The 25,760-nt window shown below is 36.1% G+C and overlaps 1 protein-coding gene across 2 annotated transcripts in view; it reads right to left on the bottom strand.

Moving 5' to 3' along the window:
• Positions 1-10,396: 10,396 nt before the first annotated feature.
• The window catches only part of UCHL3 (ubiquitin C-terminal hydrolase L3), a 58,647-nt gene continuing 43,283 nt past the window's right edge, over positions 10,397-25,760 (bottom strand). The window contains exons 7-10 of one of the 2 annotated variants that reach the window (XM_049853001.1): positions 22,284-22,475; positions 17,540-17,615; positions 11,175-11,233; positions 10,397-10,601 (exon numbers count right to left, since the gene is read on the bottom strand). In XM_049853001.1, coding sequence (XP_049708958.1) covers positions 10,518-10,601; positions 11,175-11,233; positions 17,540-17,615; positions 22,284-22,475 — 411 coding nt within the window. In that variant the 3' untranslated portion in view covers positions 10,397-10,517. The remainder of the gene's footprint in view (positions 10,602-11,174; positions 11,234-17,539; positions 17,616-22,283; positions 22,476-25,760) is intronic. The other variant, XM_049853002.1, reaches the window with a different exon arrangement.

Genomic DNA, 25,760 nt, shown 5'->3' with positions numbered 1-25,760 from the left:
GATGATGGGGGTCTCATACCACCAGAAAAGAAGAGCTGGAAGCAGAGCGTGTCATTTGGACCTGTGGTCCCTATACTGAGAAGCTTCTAGACCCAGGGGAAGATTGATGGTAAAGACCTTTCCCCAGAGCTGACAGAGGGAGAAAACCTTTCCTTGGAGCTGGCACCCTGCATTCAGACTCCTAGTCTCCTAGACTGTGAGAGAATAAATTTTCATTTGTTAAAGCCACCCACTTGTGGTATTTCTGTATAGCAGCACTAGATGACTAAGACACTGCTCCTCTCTACTTGGATATCACATAAATGCCTCAAACCCAACATGTTGCAACCTGAAATTAACCTTTTCTCTCTAAAACTTGCCCCTTTCAGTATTTTCTGACTCAGTAAATTACACCAGCCCCGGTCACCTGAGATCTTCAAGTCATCTTAGATTCCTTCCTTTCCTTGAAATCTAGTTAGTCACCAGGTCCTTTTCCTGTGCTGTCAAAAGTCATTAGTATCTATTCTTATCACTCAACCTATACTGCCACTGCCTTAGTTCAAGTTCTCATCAACTCTTTCCTCAGTTACTGCTGTGGTCTTCTAATTGGTCTCCTGGCCTCCAATTCCTTAACCCTTAGATTTATCCTCCACAACACCACCAGGGTCATCTAACATACCAGCATGATTATGTGACTCTCCAGCTTTAAAAATCCCTCTTTGAGTCTGCAAAATCCAAACTTCAATACGAAATATGAAGCCCTTTATGATTTGTTTCCTGTCCTTCAGGTTAATAATACCCCATCACTGTTCTATAGACAACCATCTATTCCAAATAAATTGAACTAACTCTGGTTCATTGGATACACAACTATTGAACCTTTCTGTGCTTATGGACACACTGTTCTCTCTACCTGTAATCCCTTTTCCTCCTCTATGCCACAATACTCCTATTCATCCTTCAAGATTTGGCTACAAGAAGTCATCTCTTCCTGAAAACTTCCCTAACCCTTTCTCTCTTTCATTTTTTTCCTGCCAAATTCGATGCCATTTTCTAAGCCAAGGGTCAGTAAATTCTGGCTTGCATTTCAAGCTTGACCCGCTGCCTCGTTTTTAAATAGTTTTATCAGAGCACAGCTACACTCATTTCTTTATGTTCACTCTACAGTTGTCTTGTTGAGTAGTTGCAAAAGAGACCACATGGCTCATAATATTTACTATCTTGACCTTTACCGAAAAAAGTTTGCCATCCCCTGTTGTAGGCTAACAAGGCATCATGTATACCCTTTTATTTAAGCACTCTACAAACTGTATTGTAATAACTCATTTGCTTGTCTCCCACACTACATAACCTTAAGGTTATGGACCATATTTCTCAATATCTCCAATACCTTGGCACAGAGGAGCTGCTTAATGAATAAAACTTATTTTAAGTATTAGAAATGAGAATTAGAGGCTTTTGTCAAGTGAAAGACTTTAAAGAAACAACCATTGACATTTTTCACCACAGTAAGACGTTTCCACGGATTCTGAATTTATATCTATTTATTTATGATCTCTCTGCTCAACTTTCAGTCCACTTGCTCCATCCTGAGATAGGATAGTCCAGCATTTTTTGAAGTGTCCCATAATGTCTGTTTTTCATACCAAAAAAGCTATCTCCAATAGAAAAGAAGTATAGAAATTGGTAGGAAGCCACATCGTTTTGCCACTGGTCACACGAATGGACCTTGGTGGCTCTCTTGGCCCATGCCTAATGTGAAATTATAAATCTGTAAAATTTGTCCTTCTAGGTAGCACTTGTGTCTGGTTGCTGCAAAGATTTATCTGAGTCTTTAAACTTCATTGTTATCTAACTCTAGAAAGTTGTGAGTGCTTAGCTCAACACTGGAGCATCCGATTTGTCCTTCCATCTTACTTCGGCAACTATTGTTTTCCAATTGCTTTCTTCAAAGGAAAAACTATGGAGTCAAATTTTTTTGTTGGGAGAAATCTTAAAGATCTTTTTACATCACCTACTATTATAAGTTTAAAGTGATGGTAACAAGTTCAAGATAGCAGAGACACTTGTGTTAAAGCCAGATAAGATCCCAAGCCATGACTTCTCGTATTGTGCTCCTAAAACTTGCTATAAGAGTGGCCTTCTTTTAACCTAAAACTAGACAGTAGGATACCAGTGCTCTGAGTCATGAATCCTATTTGAAATTTAGTCATTAAAAATATATCAGAAAACCGATTTCTACTTGTTATTGTTGTATTGGGTACCATTAAGTTGGTTCGCCATCCTCACAATCATTGCTATGTTTGAGCCCATTGTTGCAAACGCTGTGTCAATCCATCTCATTGAAGATCTTTCCTGATGGTATTTGAAATACTAGTGGCATAGCTTCCAGCATCACAGAAACGAGCAAGCCACCACAATACAACAAACTGACAGACGAGTGATGGGACTGATATTTAGACTTCTAATTTCTAGTAGGAACGTGCTTTTGCTTTTCTGGTCCCTTAGGTCTTGTAACCCTGAAACAAGCATTGAAACCTCCCTTCCTCTGATCTTCCACTGAAGTTGCATAGTCCACTTCTTCTACTAAAGCTGTGGTAAAAATGTTAGCTTAGTCTTTCCCACCAGGCTATAAATTCGGTGAGAAAAATGGACAGAACTTTTTCTTTGCCCCCAGGAAAAAGAAAGGCACATTTAAGACAAAAGTGGCCAAAGGCACATAATTGTTTTTGTTGTTGTTAGTTGCTGTTGAGTTGATTTTGACTCCTTTTGACCCCATACATAGAGTAGAAGTGCTCCATGGGATTTTCAAGCCTTGACCTGTCAGAAGCAGATCGCCAGAACTATCTTCTGAGGTGCCTCTGGGTGGGTTTGAATTGCTAACTTTTTGGCTAGTAGTAGAGTGCTTAACTGTTTGCACCACCCAGGGAGTCCTTAAAAAAAAAAAAAAAGGATTGCGGTCAAGTGGATTCCGACTCATAGCTACCCTACAGGACAGAGTAGAACTGCACCACAGGGTTTTCGAGGAGCAGCTGGTAGATTCAAACTGCCAACCTTTTGGTTAGCAGCCAAGCTCTTAACCACTACACCATAATAAACCCATTGCTGCTGAGTCGAATCAGACTCAGAGTGACCCTACAGGACAGAGTAGAACTGTCCCACAGGGTTTCCAAGATTGTAATCGTTATGGAAACAGACTGCCACATCTTTCTCCCCGTGAGGCTAGCAGGTTTGAACCACCGGACTTTCGGTGAACAGCCGCTTAACTACTGCGCCGTCAGGGCTCCTTGAACGCACATAATAAAAAAGGTACTCTAAAATGTGTTGATTAGTTTACTTTTACATATTAAGAATTCGTGAGACCAAAGGAACTTTTTAAATTTTTTTAAACAATTATCTCTGGAATGTATCTAATCTACAACCTGTTCAAGTGTAGGGAACTAATGGATTTTATTAACTGGATAAGTATAACAAGCATAAAGTATTTATAGAGGTTTGCCTTCACCTTCCCAAAACTCTGGATACCTTCCACTAACGCAGTGGTTCTCAAAGTGGGACCAGCAGTCCCCTAGGGGTCCCTGAGTTTCTTTCAGAGGGTCTGTGAGGTCAGAGTAGTTTCATAATAAAGAGAGGTTATCGTTGGCCTTTTTCACCATGTTGACATTTGCACTGGCGATGCAGAAGCAGTGGTCGATAAAACCACTCACCAGGGCCTTAGCACAAATCAGAGCAGTACCGTCTAACCGTTCTATTAGTCACTGTACTCCTCCCCTCCACACACTTGATGTTGAAAACAGAACAAAACGAGAACAACAAAAACACACCAGTTTCATTTAAAAGTATCTTTTTGGTGAGCTAGTAAAAATTATTTATTTTATGAACAGCCCTTGAGTGTGCCTTTTTTTTTTTTTTAATTTTTTAATGTGAAGATTTATTTTAAAGGGTACTACAAGGTCCCTGGGTGGTGCAAACAGTACTTATAAATCTAAGAAAAATCCAACTTAATACAATGTCAAAAATTATGTTGTGTTGTTAATTTCTAAGATAATACTATTGTATGAATTTTAGCTGTTATTTCTATTCCCTTCCATATAATTCATTAGAAGACATCCATTTTGTGATATAATGACTGAAGTAGGTTTTTTGTTTTGTTTTGTAAATTGAAAGGAAGGGATTGATAGTGGAGGACTGGAAAAAAGAAAATACCTAACATTTATTGAGTACCTGTCATTGTGTCTGGCATTGTGCTTAGCCTATTTTATTTTTTTCTTCTCATTTTTTTTTATTGTGCTTTAAGTGAAAGTTTACAATCAAGTCAGTTTCCCATATAAAAACTTATACACACATTGTTATGTGACCCTAGTTGCTGAGTGTGCAACTTCTTAATATTCTCTAAGTGACCGAAGGGGAACTCCACATGAAGCACCTCGGATGGTTTTCTAGAAAGAATGCATGTGAATAATTGTCTGAGATGCAAGCTGAAGTAGTTGCTTTTCATTCTTTTATTAAACACTATTTTTACTTGAAAGAATGACTGATAAACTATGGTTATTCAGAAGCAGGTATTTGGCAGACGTTTTCTTAAAAATAAACAAAGTGATCCTCTCATTTCAATGAGAACAACTGGCAGTACTTGTTGCTAACAAAATTCAAGCTTTCAAAAGAAAATATCATTTTGGGAAAACTGGATCCCTCACTATGAATCTAACAGCCTCTTTAAGATTTTTTTGATGAGATGGTGGTGATCTTAACAAATTTTTTTTTTTGCGTAGTGAAATGTCTCAACATATGGAAGATCCACATAACTTAGTGAATCAATATTTTCCAGATGAAGATACAAAAGCATGCATGGGTAAAAGATTGATTCAAAGTGTAAAACAGACCAATGGATTTTAATATAGGAAAAAACACAAAACTCATAATTTCAGATTTCACCTCCCAACTAATCTTTTAAAAAGCTACCACCTGTTAAGTTTTGATGTAGGATCAAAGAAGGATATCCTCAATTATCTGAAAAGGTTATTGAAATACTCCTCCCTTTTCCAGCTACATACTTGGATGAGGCTGGATTCTCTTCATGTATTTCAACTGAAACAACATATTGGCGTGTAAGAAATGCAGAGACGCAGATATGAGAATCCAGCTGTCTTCTATTAATCAGATATTAGAGAGATTTGCAAAAATGTAAAACGGTGCCCTCTTCTCCCTAATATTTTTGTTTTAGAAAACTTATTTTCTCACTGAAACACTATTTATGTTACTATTGGGTTTGTTATTTTAAATGAATTAATATTTTTAAATTTTGCTTACATTTATAATACTTAAAAATCAATAATATAATCCCTATGAAAGTTTTCTGGCTTCCTCAATTATCTTTAAGGGTGTAAGGGAGTCCTCAGAATAAAAAGTTTGAGGACCATTGGATCCCCATTTAAAAATCAGGTTAGTTGCTCAACAAATCCCCAACAGCGACATAGTTTAGAAGTCACTTTTTCTAGGTATTCCATGCACAGTTAGAAAACAAACAGAAGGCCACTATCCCTGAGAAGCTAAAAGCCTTCACTGGAATACCTGTAGCAAAATGAAGCTCAGGTCAGATTTCTGAGAACTGAAACAAGCTAGGTAAAAATTAAATAGTAAGGTGAATAGCTGGCTTTAAAATTTTTTCTGTAGAAGTGTATTTTGCCCACAAGCCACATTTTCGAAAGTTCTTAAAACGAAATCTGTACAGTTGTGCCCTTATCTTGACTACTTCATACTCACCTGATTATCAAGCCGTATCAGAAAATGGCTAGAAGAGCAAAGATTTTTATCATATATAAATAAATATTCAAGGCATTTGCATTCTGTTTATAAATCAGTTCCTCAGAAGATTTCATCTTTTAAATTTACCCAGCCTATGTTATGAAATATCATGTTTTGGTCTCAAGGGTAAAAAACACAGTGTACCATTCCATTAACTGTGTATATTATTATTAAATGTGTATACTTCTTTGTGGGGGGGCTGGGACGAGAGGGACATTTGGTTTCAAATACTTATTATTCCACGTAGAATTAAGAAAACCACCACTCTTGAAAAATGACTTTCTATTCCATAGGCAGTAAGGGAAAATTCAAAGGCAGTCTTTTTGTCTGTTCTACAACAGGTAGTCAAACGCTTGTAAGCGATGCAACTTTTCAGCAGACAGGTTTTGCTGCATTTTTTAAAGAGTAGTCTAATTTACAACCTTGGTATGTGCTTCAAGTCTTACATGTTTAGGATACAAATAAAGCCTCCAGCAGTTTATTTTCATCTTGTTGTCACAGAACATGTGCAAGGCACAGAGATCTCTTCCTTTGGTTCTTACAAGATGTACTATCAAATACAGCTCTGTTGTTTAGAACCAACTATGTTTTCATGTTGATAAACCACACAGTTTATCAAGCAATCCAAGACTCATATCATACTGAAATTTAGAATTTAGTCTTGACCACTTGGATTCTTATTTTAACTATTTCAATTTATACTCACATCTAGATTAGAAAAGCTTTATTATATATTCCTCAGAAGAAAGGCCTAGCAATCTATTTTCAAAAAACCATCCACTAAAAAAGCTATGGGATACAGTTTTATTCTAACACACATGGGGTCACCATGAGTCAGAATGGACCTAACGGTGTACACATATATATGTATACACACATGTTGTTTTTGTTAGTTGCCATACAGTCAGGTCCCATTCATGGCGATCTCATATGTAACACAAGAAAACATTGCCTGGCCCTGTGTCATCTTCATAGTTGTTGGTACGTTTGAGTCCAGTATACACACACACACACATACATGTGTATATACATGTATATACACACATTCATAAGTGTATATACATGTATATACACATATATGTAAGCTTTCCTGAAAAGAAATTCTACAAATAGAAAACTTTTTAAAACATGAAAATGTCTCTTTGCAATTTCTTATAAGCACTAACAGGAATCTTAAGCTTTATAGATGCTTCTTTTGAAAGCTATAGTAGTAGACAAAAATTAACAACTAATGATCTCTTAAACTACATTACTTTTATTAAATAAGCAGACTGTAATACACAGTCCAATTATAAACTTTACTTAATAAAGCACTATATATTAACCTAAGATGAAATAAGTTTAAATCAGATTTCTTCTTTAAATACTTTTAACTATAAAAAGTGATTTTAAGACATATTAAAGTTAGAATCACCACAGAATACAGATAATCTGTTAGTCACAAATGAACATGAAAAGTAGGAGGAGTTAAATCATATGGAGTTCATAAAAGCTCCTCTCTGTTTCTATAACTTAAAGGAAACCATTACACTCAGTGGAAGGCGATGCTTAGTCAATTCTCAAAAGTCCAATGGCCAAAAACATATAAAGTTTCAGTTCTCATTTTAGTTCATTTTCCTTAGATGTATCATGGTCATTAAAAGCAGTATACAAAAATGACCTAAAACGTGATCAGCCTTAATGACAAAGCTTCCATACAAAGTTAAATATTAATCTTTTCTATTAGTGCAAAATCTTAAGTGAATAACTATTGTAGTAAACACAGTTGAGGAAAGACTAAAATTCTCATCATAAACCTAAGAAGGGAGAAGCAAGAGAAAATTTTCAGGTTGTATGTTTCTCAAGGGAGATCACTCTAAAGTGTGTTCAAAAGAAGGCAGGTCCTAAATGTGGCTCCATAAAAAGTTACAAAATATTATTCATAATACATAAAATTAAAAAAACAAAAAACAAGCTGAGGACTGCTGCAATTGCTCACCACCCGATGTATATGCAATTTTTAAAAATTCTTAAACTTTAATTGTTTTTCAACACTTGAGGTTGACCTCAAAATTTTCTTGCCCATTAAAAGCATGTAAAGTTAGGGTTCCTCATATCAAACGTTGAGAAACTGTGTAAGTTATTTGACAATATGTCATTGATTAGTAAGAAATGATAAACTAAACAAGTCCAGCAGGGCAACAGGCAGAAAATTGCTTAGAAATATTTAAGACAATTAGGATAACATACAATATACCAAAATAAAACCCAAATCCGTTGCTGTTGAGTTGATCCCGACTCATAGTGACCCTATAGGAGTGGCTGGTGGATTCAAACTGCTGACCTTTTGGCTAGCAGCCAAGTTCTTAACCATTGTGCCAACAGGGCTCCAATATGCAAGATAGGTGTGAGTAAAAAATGTTAACAATGTAACAAAAGAGTAAAATATCTGGTGGTTATTCTTGGCATGACAAAAGCATCTTCTACATATCGCTTATGAAATTGTTTCAGATTATTTCTTCATTCCTATTAAGGTCACTTCATCCAAGCCTCTTCAGCATAGAATGGTGATAAAATTTAAATATCTCCCAAAGAGGACTTCCTCGCTATAATGTTTTCTCTAATCCAAACCTAAAAAGCAAACCCATTGCCGTTGAGTAGATTCCAACTCATAGCAACCCTATGACATAGTTCTCTAATCTAGTGTTTCCCAAATTGAGTGTGTACATGAATTGTCCACTACTGCTTGTCTGTCAGTTTGTCGTACTGTGGTGGCTTGCATGTTGCTGTGATGCTGGAAGCTACACAACTAGTATTTCCAATACCATCAGGGTCACCCATGGCGGACAGGTTTCAGCGGAGTTCCAGACTAAGACTAGGAAGAAGGACCTGGAGATCTACTTCTAAAAAACAAAATTTGCCCGTGATAACCTTATGAATAGCAGCAGAACATTGTCTGATATAGTGCCGGAGATGAGCCCCTTAGGTTGGAAAGCACATAAAATACAACTGGGGAAGAGCTGCCTCCTCAAAGTAGAGTCAACTTTAATGACATGGATGGAGTAAAGCTTTTGGAATCTTCATTTGCTGATGTGGCATGACTCAAAATGAGAAGAAACAGTTATAAACATCCATTAATAACCAGGGCGTTGAATGTATGAAGTATGAATCTAGAATGTGGAAGTCAACAAAAAAGAAGTAGAAAGCTTGAAGATCGATATCCTAGGCATTAGTGAGCTGAAATGGACTGGTATTAGTCATTTTGAATGGGATAGTCATATGGTCTACTATGCCAGGAATGACAAATTGAATGCCAAAGATGAAAAAACTGAAGATTTTTCCAAACATCACACACGATTATTGGTCCAGAACTTCATTCTGGCCCAATCTGGTCTTTCTCCTAACTTCTGTACTTATTCCCATCCTGTCCCCCTTCCTTTAGGAGGTAAGATGTATATATGTGAAGTACAGATTTTAAATATACAATTCAATAAGCTTGATAAATGTATATACCCATGTAACCACCACCCTAAAAAAGACAGAACATTGCCATCACACCTACCCTGAACTTGGACCCAACTCTGTAAATACCCTTCCACCTTTCCACTGCCTTCCACCTGTCCTTTAAGACTCTACTAAAGCCATTCTTTCTTCAAAACATACCCCAAATTCACTTGCGTGCCTCCATCTAAATTACTACCACTTTTAAGACCCAGTCATTATCGTCTCTCACTGAATTACTATGCAGCGAACTCTTCTATCTCTATATTTGGCCTTCTTTTTGCCCTGATATATTATCTTTGAGTAGCTAGAGTGATCTTTTAATATCGTAAATCAAATCAGGTCACTCCCTTGCTTAAAACCCGCCAATGGCTTACCATCACATTTGCAATAAATCCAAATGCCTTTCCCTGCGTCACAAAGCCACTACTTCTCCGATCATATCTCATGCTGCTTTCCCCATTACCTCTATGCTCCGGTCATACTAGTCCTCTTTCTGTTCCTCCAACACAACGGACTTTTTCTACCTTAGGGACTGCTTTAATTATTCCTTCTTCTCTTCCCATCACCTTTATATGACTGGCTGCTTTTTTGTCATTCAGATCTCATCTTCAAAGTCATCTCCTTCTAGAGCCTTCCCCAACCACACAATCTAAAGTATCCCTTCAACCACTAAGTATCCCTTCAACCACTCTCTAACACAAATCCTACTTTAATCCACTACACAGCATCTATCATTCGTATGTGTCTTATTTATGTGTTTGTTTTTGTCTCTTCTCATAAGAACATAAGCTCCATGAGTATGGAACTTGTCTACAGTGTTCATCATTATAACTCCAGCAACTACAACTGTGTCCAGCTCTTTTTGAGTAGATGCTCAATAAATGTTTACTAAATAAATATGTTAATATCTGTATAATAGTAACACATATTCATATTATGCAGATGGAATTGTGTGTGTCCCCAAATACATGATCTCCCATTGAATTTGAAGAGAATAAGAAAGTTATTCCTAGTTCTCAAACAAGACAAATCCTTCATAAGAAAGAAGAACTTGGAAAGTTCTAACGAAAGAAAGTTGTAATAACTCAGGACAAAGGAATATAAAACACAGATTAAGTCAAAGTTTAATTCACACAAAGTTTAATCAGTCAAGTTACGGAAAATATCAAAACTTTTGAGTTAGTGTATGGCAGCAGAAGTTTAATTTTGTTGCAAATAATACAGTATTTGGTGTTTCCATTATCAACAAGCTATGCTGCAGAAAGAGCAATCGCATTAAATCTTAATTCATCAGGGTCACGTTCCATAAACTTCTTGCAAACTTCTATGGCATCCTGCAGAAAAAAAAAGTGTAACCTTTTAGTTTATACACCTGTATTTACTTACAAATGATAAATAAACATTTAATATTTTTCTAATTCATACTAATTTTATACTGCACACTTGTTTTTTCAAATGAAAAACAATATAAACACCACTACAAGCATGAATAGTTGGTGACCTAGCTGACTTAGTACAAAAGCATAAGACACATTACGTGTTCTTTCTTAGAAGGCCCTAACTTTTATCCTGAAAATTACAGGTTTTGTTGATTTTAAGCCGCACAATTTTTTCACAGTTTCAAAATCTCTAAAAAGCAGGGTCATTGTACAATTGATACTCTCTTGGAGTCAATGAAATACGGGATATGATGATCAACCTTTTCAATGCCATTCTTGTCTTTTTCAGATGTGACAATGATTCACACTTTTAGCCTGGAAAATTTTCTCTTTATTTGATTTAGATATTTAACAGTAATTCAAATTTTTCTAAAGAGAGCAAAGACCAGGAAGCATTCAAGTATATAGAAAACATTATACAAGTGATCTTTAGAGATGTTCAAAAGATGACAAGTTTTATAACCTTACCTCTAACAAAGTTTCATCACTAGTTTTGCCATGGTTTATTGGAAATGGTTTCCGTCCATCTGTGGAAACAGACAAATGGTTGAATATTTACCTGTTTGTACAAGAGAATATACTTTTAACTTCCATTTTCCTTTTCAGACACTGAGGCAAGAAAAGTTAAAAGATATTTAAAACAATACACCTTAAGGCAAATATTGGAAATGTGCTACCTATATTTTTAATATTGGAAGTTATTAGAACTTTGCTTCCATGCTTGAAAGTCTAAACCATCTTTCTGAACAGAATTTACTAGGAATAAACAGTGGCTTTAATTTTCTGAAAAGGATATGAAAAATAGGTAAGAATAGTTTAAAAAAAGGTTATGATCCCAATTTTTACCCTCAGTCAGAAATATAAAAATTTTCTTTCTTCATTTTAAAGGCTAAATCAGAAGGTTTTTAAGTAAAACTGAGCATGTTTACCCCAACAAAAGGGAGTTACAACAAGACTTATTTATTACTAATTGTGTACCACCAAGGCAGTAGTACAGAGTGGCACTCTGAACAGTTTAGGATTATTTTACTGACCACCAAAAATAATCAGTCAAAATTACAATCACCCTTGAATAACACTATGAAAAACTGAAGAGGCTCAGAATTATATAAACTAATGCTAACACAAAGCTAAGCGATATTCTATATCCAAACCTATAATCTATAATCAATCTATAGTCTCAGATGCCTTATAAGCAGCACTTCCTTAAGTTTCCATAAAACATAACCCCTTCTATTAATTACAGGGCTTCTAAACATACTACAAGTTTTTTTTTTTTTAATCAATATGCATACACGATGATATAAATGGGTTGGTAGGCACTGGTTTTAGAGAAACATATGAGTGAAAATTAACACTAATATTCTCCATAGTTGAAACACTACATGTTGTTGTTGTTAGCTGCCATTGACTTGGCCCTGACTCATGGCAACCTCATGTGTTACATGGTAGAACTGCTCCAAAGGATTTTCTTGGCTGTAATATTTACAAAAGCAGTTTGCCTGGTCTTTCCTTCCACAGACTTGCTGGGTTGGTTCAAACTACCAACCTTTCCAAAAAAACCAAACTCACTGCCATTGAGTCAATTCCAACTCATAGCGACCCTATAGGACAGGGTAGAACTGCCCCATAGAGTTTCCAAGGAGCGCCTGGTGTATTTGAACTGCTGACCTTTTGGTTAGCACCCCTAGCTCTTAACCACTACACCACCAGGGTCTCCTTATCCAAACCTATAATCTGCAATCAATCTACAGTCTCAGATGCCTTATAAGCAACACTTTATTAAGTTTCCATAAAATATAACCCCTTCTATAATTACATGGTTTCCAAACATAATACAAGTTTTTCTTTTTTAATCAGTATGCACACACAGTGATATAAATGGATTGGTGGACACTCTTTTTAGGTTAGCTTTTTGTTGTTATAGTTGCCACTGAGTTGATTCCAACTCACCAACTGCAAACAACTTGCGGCACCCAGGCTCCCGAAACTACTACACAGTAAACTGATATTAATTTTTCTATTAATTACATCATCGGAATTTGTGACCCTCATTTTTGAGCTAACACTGAGATAAATATTCAACATTCTAAAGAAACAACATCCCTAAGTTACAGTGTCTGGGCCTTAATTCCTAAAGTTTGTAAGAACCATAAAGGAGATACTCTTCTATAGCTAAGTATTATGCATGAACAATTACTTATCCATATTTCCACGAATTTATATCTTTCTAAACTGCAAAACATTTCTCAGTAATATAAAACATTTCCTTACAATATCCTTTTGTAGCAGATACTTATTCAATAGTTTATTTATTCTATATTTATTTATAGGAATCCATTAAATTCATTATATACTGCCCCATTTAGTATTATTTTATCTTTTAATTCTTACATAAAAGCAAAAGTGTGTATATATGTGTGTGTGTATATATACAATGTAGGTTTTTCCCTCCTTAACCAAATTCTAAATTAATATATATATTTTTCTGATTCCTATAATTTATTTTTTGATATCATTCAAATAATAAACCTTAAACCAAAACCCATTGTCATCCAGTTGATTCCGACTCGTAGCGACTCTATAGGACAGAGTAGAACTGACATACGGTTTCCAAGGCTGTAATCTTTACATAAGCAGACTGCACATCTTTCTCCAGCAAACCCTACTGAGTGATTTTCCTTTATAAGTCGGTGTTGTTTAAAGTAACATATAACTAATTTCAAACAACATTATTATAGACTAAGACTATTAAACAATTGATCCTGAAATGTCAAAAGAATATACATAAAACGAAAACTATGTCCTATTTGGTCATGACAGCAGTTTAGAGCAAAGATTAAGAATAATTTTTGTTATTCTACTCCAGGAATAGGCTAATTATAACCCACAGGATAATCCTGCCATTGGCTGTTTTTGTACCAACCTTAAACTGGTAATTTTTTTTTAGGTTTTTAAAAGGTTATTTAAAAAAAAAAAGAAGAGGAAGACAGACAGACGGAAATAGTCTGTAGCCTGCAAAACCTAAAATATTTACTACCTGGACCTTTACAGGAAAAAAAAAAAAAAATGCTAAAAAGAATAAGATCTATAATCTGAAAGTTACAACTGTTTCAACTACTATTACCTCACAGCCATCATTTTCCAATAAGTTTAATTTAAGCAAACGCACACCCTGTAGAATAATCCATGAGGCTCAGAGACTCACACACACACAGGCCCGTACTGAACGAGGCAGGGAAAGCTGCACCTAGTGTATGGGTCACGTAACCCTGCAGCCTTGGTCAAAATGGGCTGTACCAGGTAGGTATAGGTTGGAAAGGAAAGAAGACAGTAGCCCATGAAGCAGTCTGATTTTTGGGGGGTGACTAACCAACTAATTCAGATCTTGCCCTTTAGACAGCTTGATCACAAGACCCCACAGAAAGCCATAGGCAGCCGAGTTGTGCAAAAGCAGAGAGATACCACAAACACAGAACTTTTGTCAGCTTTTGGCGCAGAAAGCCAAGTATCAAGTATCACCAGACATCTGAGGACAGCCTATACATGAATGAGGGATCTTAAAAATCGGAAACTATACAAACATTTAAAATGGGAGAGAAAAGACCAGGAATTCTAAAATCTAAACGAGTTCAGAAGAAGGGAAAACAGAAGAGAAACCCAAAGACTGAAAATTTCCCAGATCAAAAGATAGGAGTTTCCCGACCGAAAGGTCCCACTGAGGATCCAAAATTACTGATAAAAAACACACCTCAACAAAAGACATACATCATAAAATGTCTGACTACTTCGGACAAAGAAGAGCTCCTAATTGTTCATGGAGGAGGGTGACAAAGAGGGGAACTAACAGGTCACATAAAAAGAATCAGGAATTATAACTCTAGACTTCTCATGAAAAACTCAGGAAGTTAAACACAATGCAGCAAAGCCGTCAATATTATTTTCCAACCTAGAATTTTAGACACAGTCAAACTGTGCAAGGTCAAACATTCAAGGTGTCAAAAATTTTACTTCCTATTGTCCCTGGGCAGCCAAATTGTGTGATGGATAATAAATCTCATTCCACACGCCAACTGCGTCCTATGGAAATCTCAGCTCCCCTTCCCTGTTCAGTTCAGATCCCAGCTGCCCACACAGCCCTTCTCTCATCCCCAGCCACCTGGGGCTAAGTCAGCAGGAGCCAGCCACAAGCTCAGAAGTTCACATGACTCCCTCCACTTCAGTCCTGCCAGCCCCCATTACTCCTTTGAGTCCTATAATATTCTGGAACAACTCACAGGGCTCGTAGAAAAACTATACCTGAGATTAACAGTTTTAATATAACAAAAAATGATACAAATGAAGAGACGCATAGGACAAGGTCTGGGAGGGGTCCATGTGGAGCTTCTATGTCCCAAGGGGATGCAGTCTTACCAACCAGGAAGCTCCATCTGAGGGTCAGGGCTCAGGACTCTTAACAGTCTCACCAGATGTCCATGATAAATTATATCGTGCCTAGTGAGGCTTAGTCAGCACCCAGCCCCCAGGTAAGTCTCTGTCCTTGGGACTCTCAGGAATCCAGAACAAAATGTCAAATTGTTTCCTGTACCTCACTCCCCTTTAGGAAGCTTCTGGAGAAGGGACTCAAAAAAAAAAACAAAAAAAAAAAGAGTGAGTAAAAAAGGAATGAGGAAGACATGGGATCCAGAAACAGGAGTTTCAACAGACAAATGTGTTAAAGGGAATCCCTGGGATGATGATGAAGAGACATTCCAAGATGACAAATGTGTCTGAGGCCTCGAGCACAACCTGCCAGATTGGAGCACACAAGAAGGTACTTGGGAGAAAGATCTCCAAGGAGACCAACTTAACAGAATGCCAGATGTTCCAACATAGTCAGAGGAGATTTCAACCAACTGAAAAGAGCCTGGGAGAGACTTAAGTGTTAAACAGGTAAAAATATAAAATAAAATAGCCAAACCAACCAAAGGGCAAAACAAGAGAATTGTTAATTCTCAAGAAATAAAAAAGTTAAAAAGAAAACTCCAGTAATTATCACTCAGTTGAGAATAATGTATCCGTGGTCATAATAATACAAACAACAACTACACTTGGAGAACAAGAAAAAGAAAAGTATGCATGTTTGTTATCAGGAGTGAAGGGTGGGCAAAGAGGGAGGCAAAAGGAAGCTAAATCCTTATCTTACCTTATGGAAAGTCAAGAGATATTAATTAGGTAACTTCTACTTCCAGTCATGATGGACTAACTGCTTTGAACTAGGCCTCTTCTATACACAACTAGAAAACTGGACAGAATATATGAAATAGCTGTTTTTAGCCACTGGACAACAGGCAGCCTAGAACTGTAGACAAGTACTAGAATAGCACCAGATTTCTGTCTGGATGCATTTTCAGGACCCCAGGGCAGGGGAAGGAAACCCAAGCAGAGCACAACATCTCAATAAACTGAGAAAACAGACAGCAGAGTTCAGGAGGCTAAGGCAGCTAGAATTTGCAGGGCCAAATACCAGAAAGAAGGTAGTTACACAGCTTAGAGCTATGGTTCTTTGTCTGGGCTGGGCTGAGAATCAGCATAACAACAGGTAGAGGCAGGGAGCATTGTCTGGGACTGAGCTTTTGGCCTGTGTGGCCGAGAGTTTTTTATATACAGGAAAAACAAGTAAAACAGAAAATACACAAAAGATAATTGAAGTTGGATTTCTTAACTTACAGAGAAAAGAGTCATAAATAAGGAACATGCTGTAATAAACTGTACAATACTAGATTAGAATCAGAAGTACTGATGTAAATTCATGCTTTTTTAATATAGAGAGAAATAGATATAATTGTGTGCACATGTGTACACCCATATTCACATACGTGTGTATGCAGGCTTATAATTTATACAAGTATTTCCTAGCTCTGTCCTCTGAGAGAACCTCGAAGCTCAGTAGCAATGAGCACACCTAGCTCAGAAGCAATGATCAACCAGATCTTGGTTCTAAATACCATTTTCACAAAAAGGAACCAGGGCTTCTTGGAGAAGTGACTGAATACAAGGCTGGGCCAGGAAAATAAAAGGTAAACTTGGATCATCTTACATCTGAAAGAAAGTTCTCAAGGAACAACAGGGGTCGAACTACAGGGTCATCTCAAAAAGACACAATGGCCAGCTTAAAGGAATATCTTTGAAGGTTATGTCTGGGCAGTCTGAGCAACAAACTAAGTGATAGTAACGATTGTAACCTTTTGAGTAAAATACAAATCCATGAGTTGATTTTGACATAAATGAATGGTGAAATAAAAGTTCCTAATAAATGTCAGAGGAATTACAATTTTTTTTTTTTTAAATCACCATTTGGCATAGTAATAATCAATCCAGTCAAGAATCATCAATAAATGCTAAATCTGGTAGATAAGCAGGACAGTACAAAAGGTTGAAAACTATTGCCACTCATTATTGAATACAAAAAGTAGTCATAATTATTAAACTATATTTTAAATCTAGTTCATGATCAAGCTGACTCATCCAGATGTTGATAACTAACTCAGTAAGTTTATACAGATTGCTGCAGTGATCCACAGGAGTTTCCTGTAATGGGTTTTACTTTCCTCCTTTCCTGAAATGCAAAGGTAGTGTGCAAACATTATTTAAGATGCCTGAACATGAAAAAATAGATTTCTTTTTCCTAGTGAAAATCTTAGAAGGGAAACTGTCATTTTGCCAACTCGATTTTACAGGGCACTTGAATTAACTTAAATAAACACAATAAACGCCAACATTTCTGTTTATTGTAAGTAGAGGCTTTCCCATTTCCTCCTTTTCCCCCCAGGATAAATTAAAATAGCTCTTACCTAATTCATAGAGATGCCCATCTACGTGAACTAAGGCAATAAAATGAAGATCTACTTTTTCATCTATACTTGGCGCCTGGAACAGGAGGAAAAAATATTACACATGTCAGTAGTCACACAAATCAGTAAAGTATATATAAACATATATAAATAATATCAGATGACATAAGAGACCACTGGTTCAATATAAGGCTTAATCTTCGTTACAGTAGACAAAGAGTGACCATGCCTATGTTTCTAACAATGTACTCATGTGTCAACAAGGAAAACATTGACTAAAAGCACATCTGTCTTTGTCTCAATTGATCTAAAGACAAAGGTCTTGCCGAGCTTGGAAGCCCCAGCACCCAGCACAGTTCCTACTACACAGCCGATGCACAAAGTATACTTGTTGAACTAAATGAATGAATAAGCTTATTTGTGTACTTTTTAAAATTTGCAGTTACAAAATTCCAAAAAAAAAAAAAACTTAGAAGTTAAAAGACTTCTTCAGGTTAAATTTTAAGACATCAAGAAAGTGAGTTGTTCCCTTAATGATCTGACCTTGAAAATTTCATTTTTTGAATAATGCAATATAAGCAGTTTTAGAGTAAAATAATTATCTTTATTCATTTTAGAGCCAAAACATTTAAAAATCAATAGACGCAGGAAAATAGCCCAAAAGGTTAAAGGGGGTGGGGTTGTAGAGGGAAGATAAAAACAAATTAAAGTACAACTAACTGTAACCTCTGATTGTTCTCTTGCTTTCTTCGACTCTTAATGAACATTTTCACATTGAAACTATACCTAGCTTTTCTTAGCTTATCAGATTCAATTTGCATGAACAATAGCTGCAGCATTCCTCAGATATTCAAATAACTTAGACAAAGTCAAGACATGATTAACTGGCATTTCCTATAATATACAATAATACAGTTAACTATATATCAAATCTAAATAGTTCAAAATGAAATACAATTACTGTTAAAGGCAAGCACGATATAAATTTTATAGGCAAAAGTTTTAAAAGTCAAGTTATGTTTTCATATTACTTAGCCTCCTTTAAGCACCATTAACAGTATCATAACTCTAAAAATGATATTCACCCTCGGTAATTATTTTTAAGTACCTGTAATACTAAGTTTTGTAATGTAGAAATTGAAAGGTATATAATAAACATTACTATCTTGGGTTTGCAGAATGCTTCTTCTAAAACATTTACAGATAAAGTAACTCACTGAATCCCACATTATCCTTCAGAGATTTCCCTTCATGTTATGCATGAAAAAAGCTCAGCATAAATCAATTTAGCCAACTAGTTCTTCCTAACTTCAACCTAGAACTAAAGAATTCCAAAGTTAAGAAGAATCAGAGAGAGTTATCTAGTCTTACTGTCGCTTCGATACTGAGCTACTCTGCTGCAGCCCCATTGTGTGGTAGCCCCTCCAAGAAGAGGGGACTGCACTAGGTTTTGAAGCTATGAGTCAGTTGCTATGAGTTGGAATTGACTCAGCAGCAATGGGTTTGATTTTTTGGGTCTTACTTCATCTTCAGTTTTGTTAGAGAGTTCTCTCTCCTACTGTGACTAAAACATGTCTCTGAACTTTCCATCATCTCAGAAAAAGTTTACTCCCTCTTGAACTTGACATTCCTTCAAATACTTAAAGACCATGACAATTATCTGGAGAATTTTCTCTCCAGGTTCATCAATGGTCAGAGGTCACTCAATCCAATGCCCTCATTTTACCCATGACCAGAAGAGAATCTGAGTTTTCAAGGCCAAATCTAGGCAATTCTACAAACTGGAAATTCAACTCCAAAACAAAAATGCTAGAAAAGAATTCCTTGTCCAAATATTTTACTCATTTTAAGAAAATTCTCCACCAGGATATCAAGCATTTTGAATCTTCTGAGCTGTTATGTTTTCATAAATTATCACTTTAACTGCGTATCTTCTTAAGAATTATACATCTCGTAGCTTCTATTTTTCATATTTTGCCAGTAAAGGCTGTGCTAGAGGTAAACAGTATAATTAGAATCAGAAAGTCTGAATATGTATCCTGATTTCTGTGAGCCTCAGGTTCCTTAGTTTTGAGGTTTATATGAGCTGTGTAATAGTATTCTATAGACTGTAAAGTGCTATATAAGCATTATACATTACCATGGTATTAATATTACATATATTTACACTAGATGTAAATAGTTATACCTAGCAACTAAAAAATTGTAAATTTTGTACTTTTTATTCAAAAGCACACACGAATAATATAAAATTATGAAGAGAGCATTAAACGCCTTCAAACTACTATAAAAAGTCAGTAAAGCTCGAAGCCTCTCAGACTTCCACAAAACCTCAGTACCTATTATGAACCTTTTCCTTGGTCAACTTCAATTAGTCTGAGAGTCTAAAATCTGCAAGTATCCAATTGTTTAATTATCTCCAAGAATAAAAGTTATTATAAACATCAATTAAATAGAATATAAATTATATATTATAAAACAAAATACAGATTAAATGTAATTTATAACTGCATGTTAATGATTGTGGAATAGTCTGGAAAAGATTGTCAAGAAAGGTGGCACACTTGAAGAACATAACCAATGTCACTGAATTGCACACGTAGGAATTGTTAAAGGGGTATATGTTTTGTTGTGTATATTTTCACCAAAAAAATAAAAAAGAAAGAAATTTATAATTGCATGGTGCTTAATATATAATAGTGGCGGTGGAGTGGTTAAGAGCTCAGTTGCTAACCAAAAGGTCGGCAGTTTGAATCTACCAGCTGCTCCTTGGCAGCCCTTTGGGGCAGCTCTACTCTGTCCTATCAGGTTGCTATGAGTTGGTCAGAATAGACTCGACGGCAATGAGTTTTCTAAGTGTTTCATAAGTATTGACCAATTTATTCGCATATAAACCCTATGCCAAAACCAAACCAAACCCATAGCCATCAAGTCGATTCTTACTCATAGCGCCCTATAGGACAGAGTAGAACTGCCCATAGTTTCCAAGGAGTGCCTGGCCTGGTGGATTCAAACTGCGACCTTTTGGTTAGCAGCCAAACTCTTAACCACTGTGCCACCATGGTTTCCATAAACCCTATAAGGTAGATAATGTGGTTGTATTCATTTTACTTTCAAGAAAACTGAGACATGGAGTCATTAAGTCACATGCTCTAGGTTACACAGCTAGTAGAGGTGATGGAATCTGGATTTAAACCAGGCAGTATGGTTCTAGAATCCATGTTCTTAACCACTACATTACGAAAATATTTATGAAGCTACAAAACATCAGAATTAATACTCATCAAAGATGAGCATTATACAAAAACATGTAAAATAGGAAATTTCAAATTTTATAACATGTTGACTTATATTTGGAATATTCTTGAAGGACAAAGGAATTTATCCATCTTTAGAATTTACTCAGTTGTGACCAGGTCTAAATTTACAAAATTGGGGCTTTATTCTGATCGTCTAATTCACCTTGTATCTCTTACTGTGCCAAACAGTTTACAGCACAGGAGGGAAGTAATAAACATCAAATGGATGAACAGATAAAAATGACAACTACGTGCTGTGATTCAGAATGAGGGCAATGAAATAGAGAGAGAGGTACCAATCTGTTTATATTGAGCACAAATGGAAGGCTATTTTGATGACCATACTGATATTTGGTAGAAGCAAAAAAGGAAAAGTGTCAAGACCCCACTTAATGGTTTGAGTATAGCTCTAGAAGGGTAAATAAGTGGAAAGAAAGAATGTTTGACACAGACCTTTAATTTCTAATAAAACATTAAATGTGTGTTATCAGGCATTCTCTGGCTTCAAAAGTCATGATAATATATGGAAATGTCAAGTTTCTCATAAGAGTACAGTACACACCAAAACTTTCAGATATATTAGCATTTCTATGTAGGCTCTGCCAAACCCCGGTCATTGCCTTTAACATTCCAAAGCATCAGAACAAGAGCTGTGCTTGTTTAACTCTGCAATTCATTTCAATTCATGAAAATTATTAGAATTCCACCAACATCGTCAACACCTAAGACAATTAGCAAGATTATAGAAACAAGTGCACTGTTTAGTAGTTTGCTAATATGATTAATCTAAGGAAGAGGAATCATAAAATTTGTGGGAAGCTTAGAGCAATTCACAAGGAGAAAATCTTCACCTCCTACTTGGAAAAGATCTTTAGAAATTGAATAGGCAGGGAAGATCAGATCAAGATTAAACCAAGTACCTGAGCCACCTTGGGGAATAAAATAGCTTAGATGAAACACCCTACACCACAAAGGATTTAGATTGAGGACAGAGTAAGTAAAGTGACCCAGAGCATGGCAAAAGACTAAAGTCCTGCTCAGAAACATGAAAAAAATAAAGTAAAAGATGGTAAAGAACTCAGAAAGAACATAGCATTTGTTGAACCAAGTCAACTAAATAAAATTGGAAGATGAAGTATAAGAGAATACATACTCATTTTAACAACTGACAGAAACATAACAGTCATGAATTGTGATCAGTACTCTTCAAAAGGCAGGCACCCTTATTTTGGCAGGTTACAGAGTAGAAAGATGGATGTTTAAGGCATTGGTGAAAATCAAGCTAGACTGCAAAGCATAGAGGCATGCTTGCACTCTTACTGGGGAGAAAAAGCTAATGGTTGAGTGAACCAAGAGAAAAGTACTTTGAAGACTGAAGAAGTTTAAGGTGAAAAATGGATTGCCCTTGCCACTGGAAGAAGAGATGGAAGATTGACTACACTTACAACAGAATGGAGACCCAAAGATGGTAGGCGTAAGAAGGGTCGCCAGCGACGAAGACGAAGAGATGGACTGGCAGCCTTTGCAGGGCCTATGTGGTTACGTTTGACCCAGGCCAGGGATGCATGGTGACACAATGATGAGGCCTTCGTTCTGCAGTGGCTAGAATGAGGCTGTGATGAGGATGGCGAGGAGGACTACATAATTAAAAAAGAGAACACTTTACTTAGACCATTTTATTGGTTGATCAATTATTCTTAAAAGCAACGTATGGTCATACGTGTATTCATATGGTCCAGTACTTCTAATCAGCCATAGTCTAGTAAAGGCCTGTATATGAACATTGGTTAAAAGGGGGCAAAGTGGAAATATATATCCAAGGTATTCAGTTATATGCCCGAGTTTCTGTAAGGGCACATCTGAAATACTTACATATCAGGCTCATGGAATTACATGTTTAAAAGGCAGTAAATGGGAATATTGCATTAAAATGTTTAAAGATTAACACACACAAGAAAAATATGTAACACATACAAAACACACAAAGAATTGTGGGTTGAAGAAAACTGTATGATAATCAGGCACTGGTAAAAGGAATTTCTCAGAGGGAATAAGCTCTAAGGAAAAAAAAAAAAAACTGTGAAATATAAACAGGAGTGAAATGAACCCCTCTGAAGCTGATGACCTGCACAAATTCCTAAGCTGACAAGTTAAATGGAAACTATCATGGCCTATTAGTCAACAGTATTAGTAAAAATACATATCACTTATTGTGTGCCAGGCACTCTTTTAAGCACTTTACATATACTGATTCACTTACTCTCCCCGTAACTCAGGAGATAGGTGCTATAATTATTCTCATTTGACAAATAAAGGTCACACTGCCAGCAAGGTGCAGTGCTGGGACTCAAGCCCTAGGAATCTGGCTCTAGAGTCCAATGACTGTACAGTCTAAGTGACCAACAGAAGGATGTTAATACTAATGTATTAAACCAGATTATAATGAGGAAAAGAGTAATTCTTTTAAGGTTAGATATTTTAGAAGTCGCCTTTTTAAACACTATTGAACCCCAAAAGCCAGATCTGGCCAGAGAGTTTTCCACACAATATGCATGCTTACAATAACTAACTTATTAATGGTAATCCAAACAATAATTTTATAAATGTCACATCTAATAAATAATACCAGTAGATGAAACAGATAAAAAATGTAAAGAATATGATAAAATTTCAATCACTATAACCATAGTAAGAAGAAACAGGAACAATAGTGACACAAGTCCTTGCTTAATGATAACAGATTTCACTAATCATGATCTATTCCTTTCAGGAAAATGAGGCAGTTTGTCCTGAGTGATTCCTAAGTTCTTTTCAACCCTGAAAACTCTACTTACTGCTTCTTGTCTACATAAACAATACAATAACCTAGATTTTGATGGGAGGTTAAAAAGTAGGTTTGTGAACTCTTATTACTAGTAATAAGATCAAGGCAATAAGAAATAAATAAAAGCAGAATCCTATACTTGGCTCTACATGGGGGGAAAAGATATATAAGAAAGTATCTGCTCTCACATATTCTGAACAGAACTTTGTCATATTTATAAACAGAAGTTTGTTATTATTCAATCTGATTCAAGTTAAATATGAGACAGATGGAGGGAAGGAAGGAAGAAGAAAGAAGAGGGGAAGAATGAAGGAGAAAAAAGAAATGGTAGGAAAGGAAAGGAGGGAGGAAGGGATAACTAATGAGTAGTGGAGAAAATAAAAATTTTCTAAGAATCTGGAGAGGAGAGATTACTAAATCAGAAATAGAACTGAAATGGTACACTAAAAGAATGTATAAATTTTGGACAGGTGAAATGGGAAAAGTATTCCTGGCAAAGAATTCAGTATGAGAAAAAGAACAGAAATAGCAACAAGTAAAACATGGTCAGAGGACTAGACTGTCAGGTCTGCAATTTGATTTTACCCTATTAAGTCAGCCTATTACTCTTTCAGGGGTGCTGGCAGAAGACAAGAGATTCCAGGGTCAAAGAAAAAGGGTTTTATTACTCATGGCACAGCAAGGAGCATGATCAGTATATTTGTTTCAGTTCCTCCTTACCCCCAATTGGCATCAGTGAAACACAGAGGGTGCAGGTGGATAGTACACACACAGTCAGCTGCATTACAGGAGAGAACACTGAACTTGGGGAAACTGCTGTTTTATAGAAAGTAGTAAGCTTAGTAAGCAAACTGGCTATTTGTCCTGGAGGGAGACATTACCTCATCCCTCAAGGTCGCTTACTACAAACACACTTGAGAGAAATGGCAATTTCTAGCTTCAAATATGATGGTCCTCTTCCATTTTCGATGAATCTTTTTCTTTTTAAAAACATTTCAAACTTAAAAAAAAGCTACAAAAACAAAAATAGCACAGGAAACACCAATATACCCTTTACCCAAATGTGCCTATGACATTCCATCCCCATTTCACCTTCATCATCAGTGCTTCCATTTGTCTCTCTCGCTCTCTCTCTGTATTTCATCAATTTCATGTAATCACTGACATGACTGGATTAAAATATAGTTCTCTATTTTTTTCCCATCTATTCTTTTGTTCCTTTTCTGCTTTCTTTTGGATTGTGTATTTTTATTATTGGAATTTATCTCTACAGTTAGCTTATGGTTTATATTTCTTCTTTTACCTTTTTTTTTTTTTTGTAATTTTTCTGGTGCATACAAAAAATATCTCCATGAACAGTCTATCTTCAAATAATATTATACCACCTCAGCTGTGGTGTCAGAACCTTCCAAACCAAACCAAATCTGTTGCTGTCAAGTCAATTCTGACTCATAGAGACCCTACAGGACAGAGTGGAACTGCCCTATAGGGTTTCCAAGGAGTGGCTGGTGGATTCAAATTGTCGGCCTTTTTGTTAGCAGCCGAACACTTAACCACTGCGCCACCAGGGCTCCGGCAGTATTATTCCAATTCCTCCCTCTCATACTTTGTACTGTTGTCATGTATTTTATTTTTATATATGCTATAAATTTACAATACACAGTTACTTTTTTATTTAGACAATTCTCTTTTACAGCAATTAAACACAAGAACAAAATGAATTTTATATTTACCTTCACTTTCTATTTGGTTTCATACTGCTCTGCATAAAGAAATTCCTTTACATTTCTTGTCGCGCAGGGCAGCTGTTTGTGAGTTCTCAGTTCGTATTTTTTGTCTTAAAGTTTTCAGTTTTCTCTTATTTTTGAAACATATTTTTGTTCCATTTAATTTTCTCAGTACTTTTTAAACGTACCATCCCATTGTCTTCTGGCTTGCATAATTTTTTATGAGAAGTCTGCTATAATCTTTACCGTCGTTCCCCTGTATCTAACATGTCTTTTTCCTCTGGATGCCTTGAAGACTTTCTATTTATCGTTGGTTTCCAGTAGTTTGAATATGTGTCTAGGGTTGTGTGTGTATGTGTATTTGTTTTGGG

The sequence above is a fragment of the Elephas maximus genome, chromosome 14 (assembly GCF_024166365.1).
Source record: "Elephas maximus indicus isolate mEleMax1 chromosome 14, mEleMax1 primary haplotype, whole genome shotgun sequence".
In the NCBI taxonomy this organism is placed as follows: Eukaryota; Metazoa; Chordata; class Mammalia; order Proboscidea; family Elephantidae; genus Elephas; species Elephas maximus.
The sequence above is the reverse complement of the archived record's forward strand: the minus strand, read 5'-3'. Positions and strand labels throughout refer to the sequence as shown.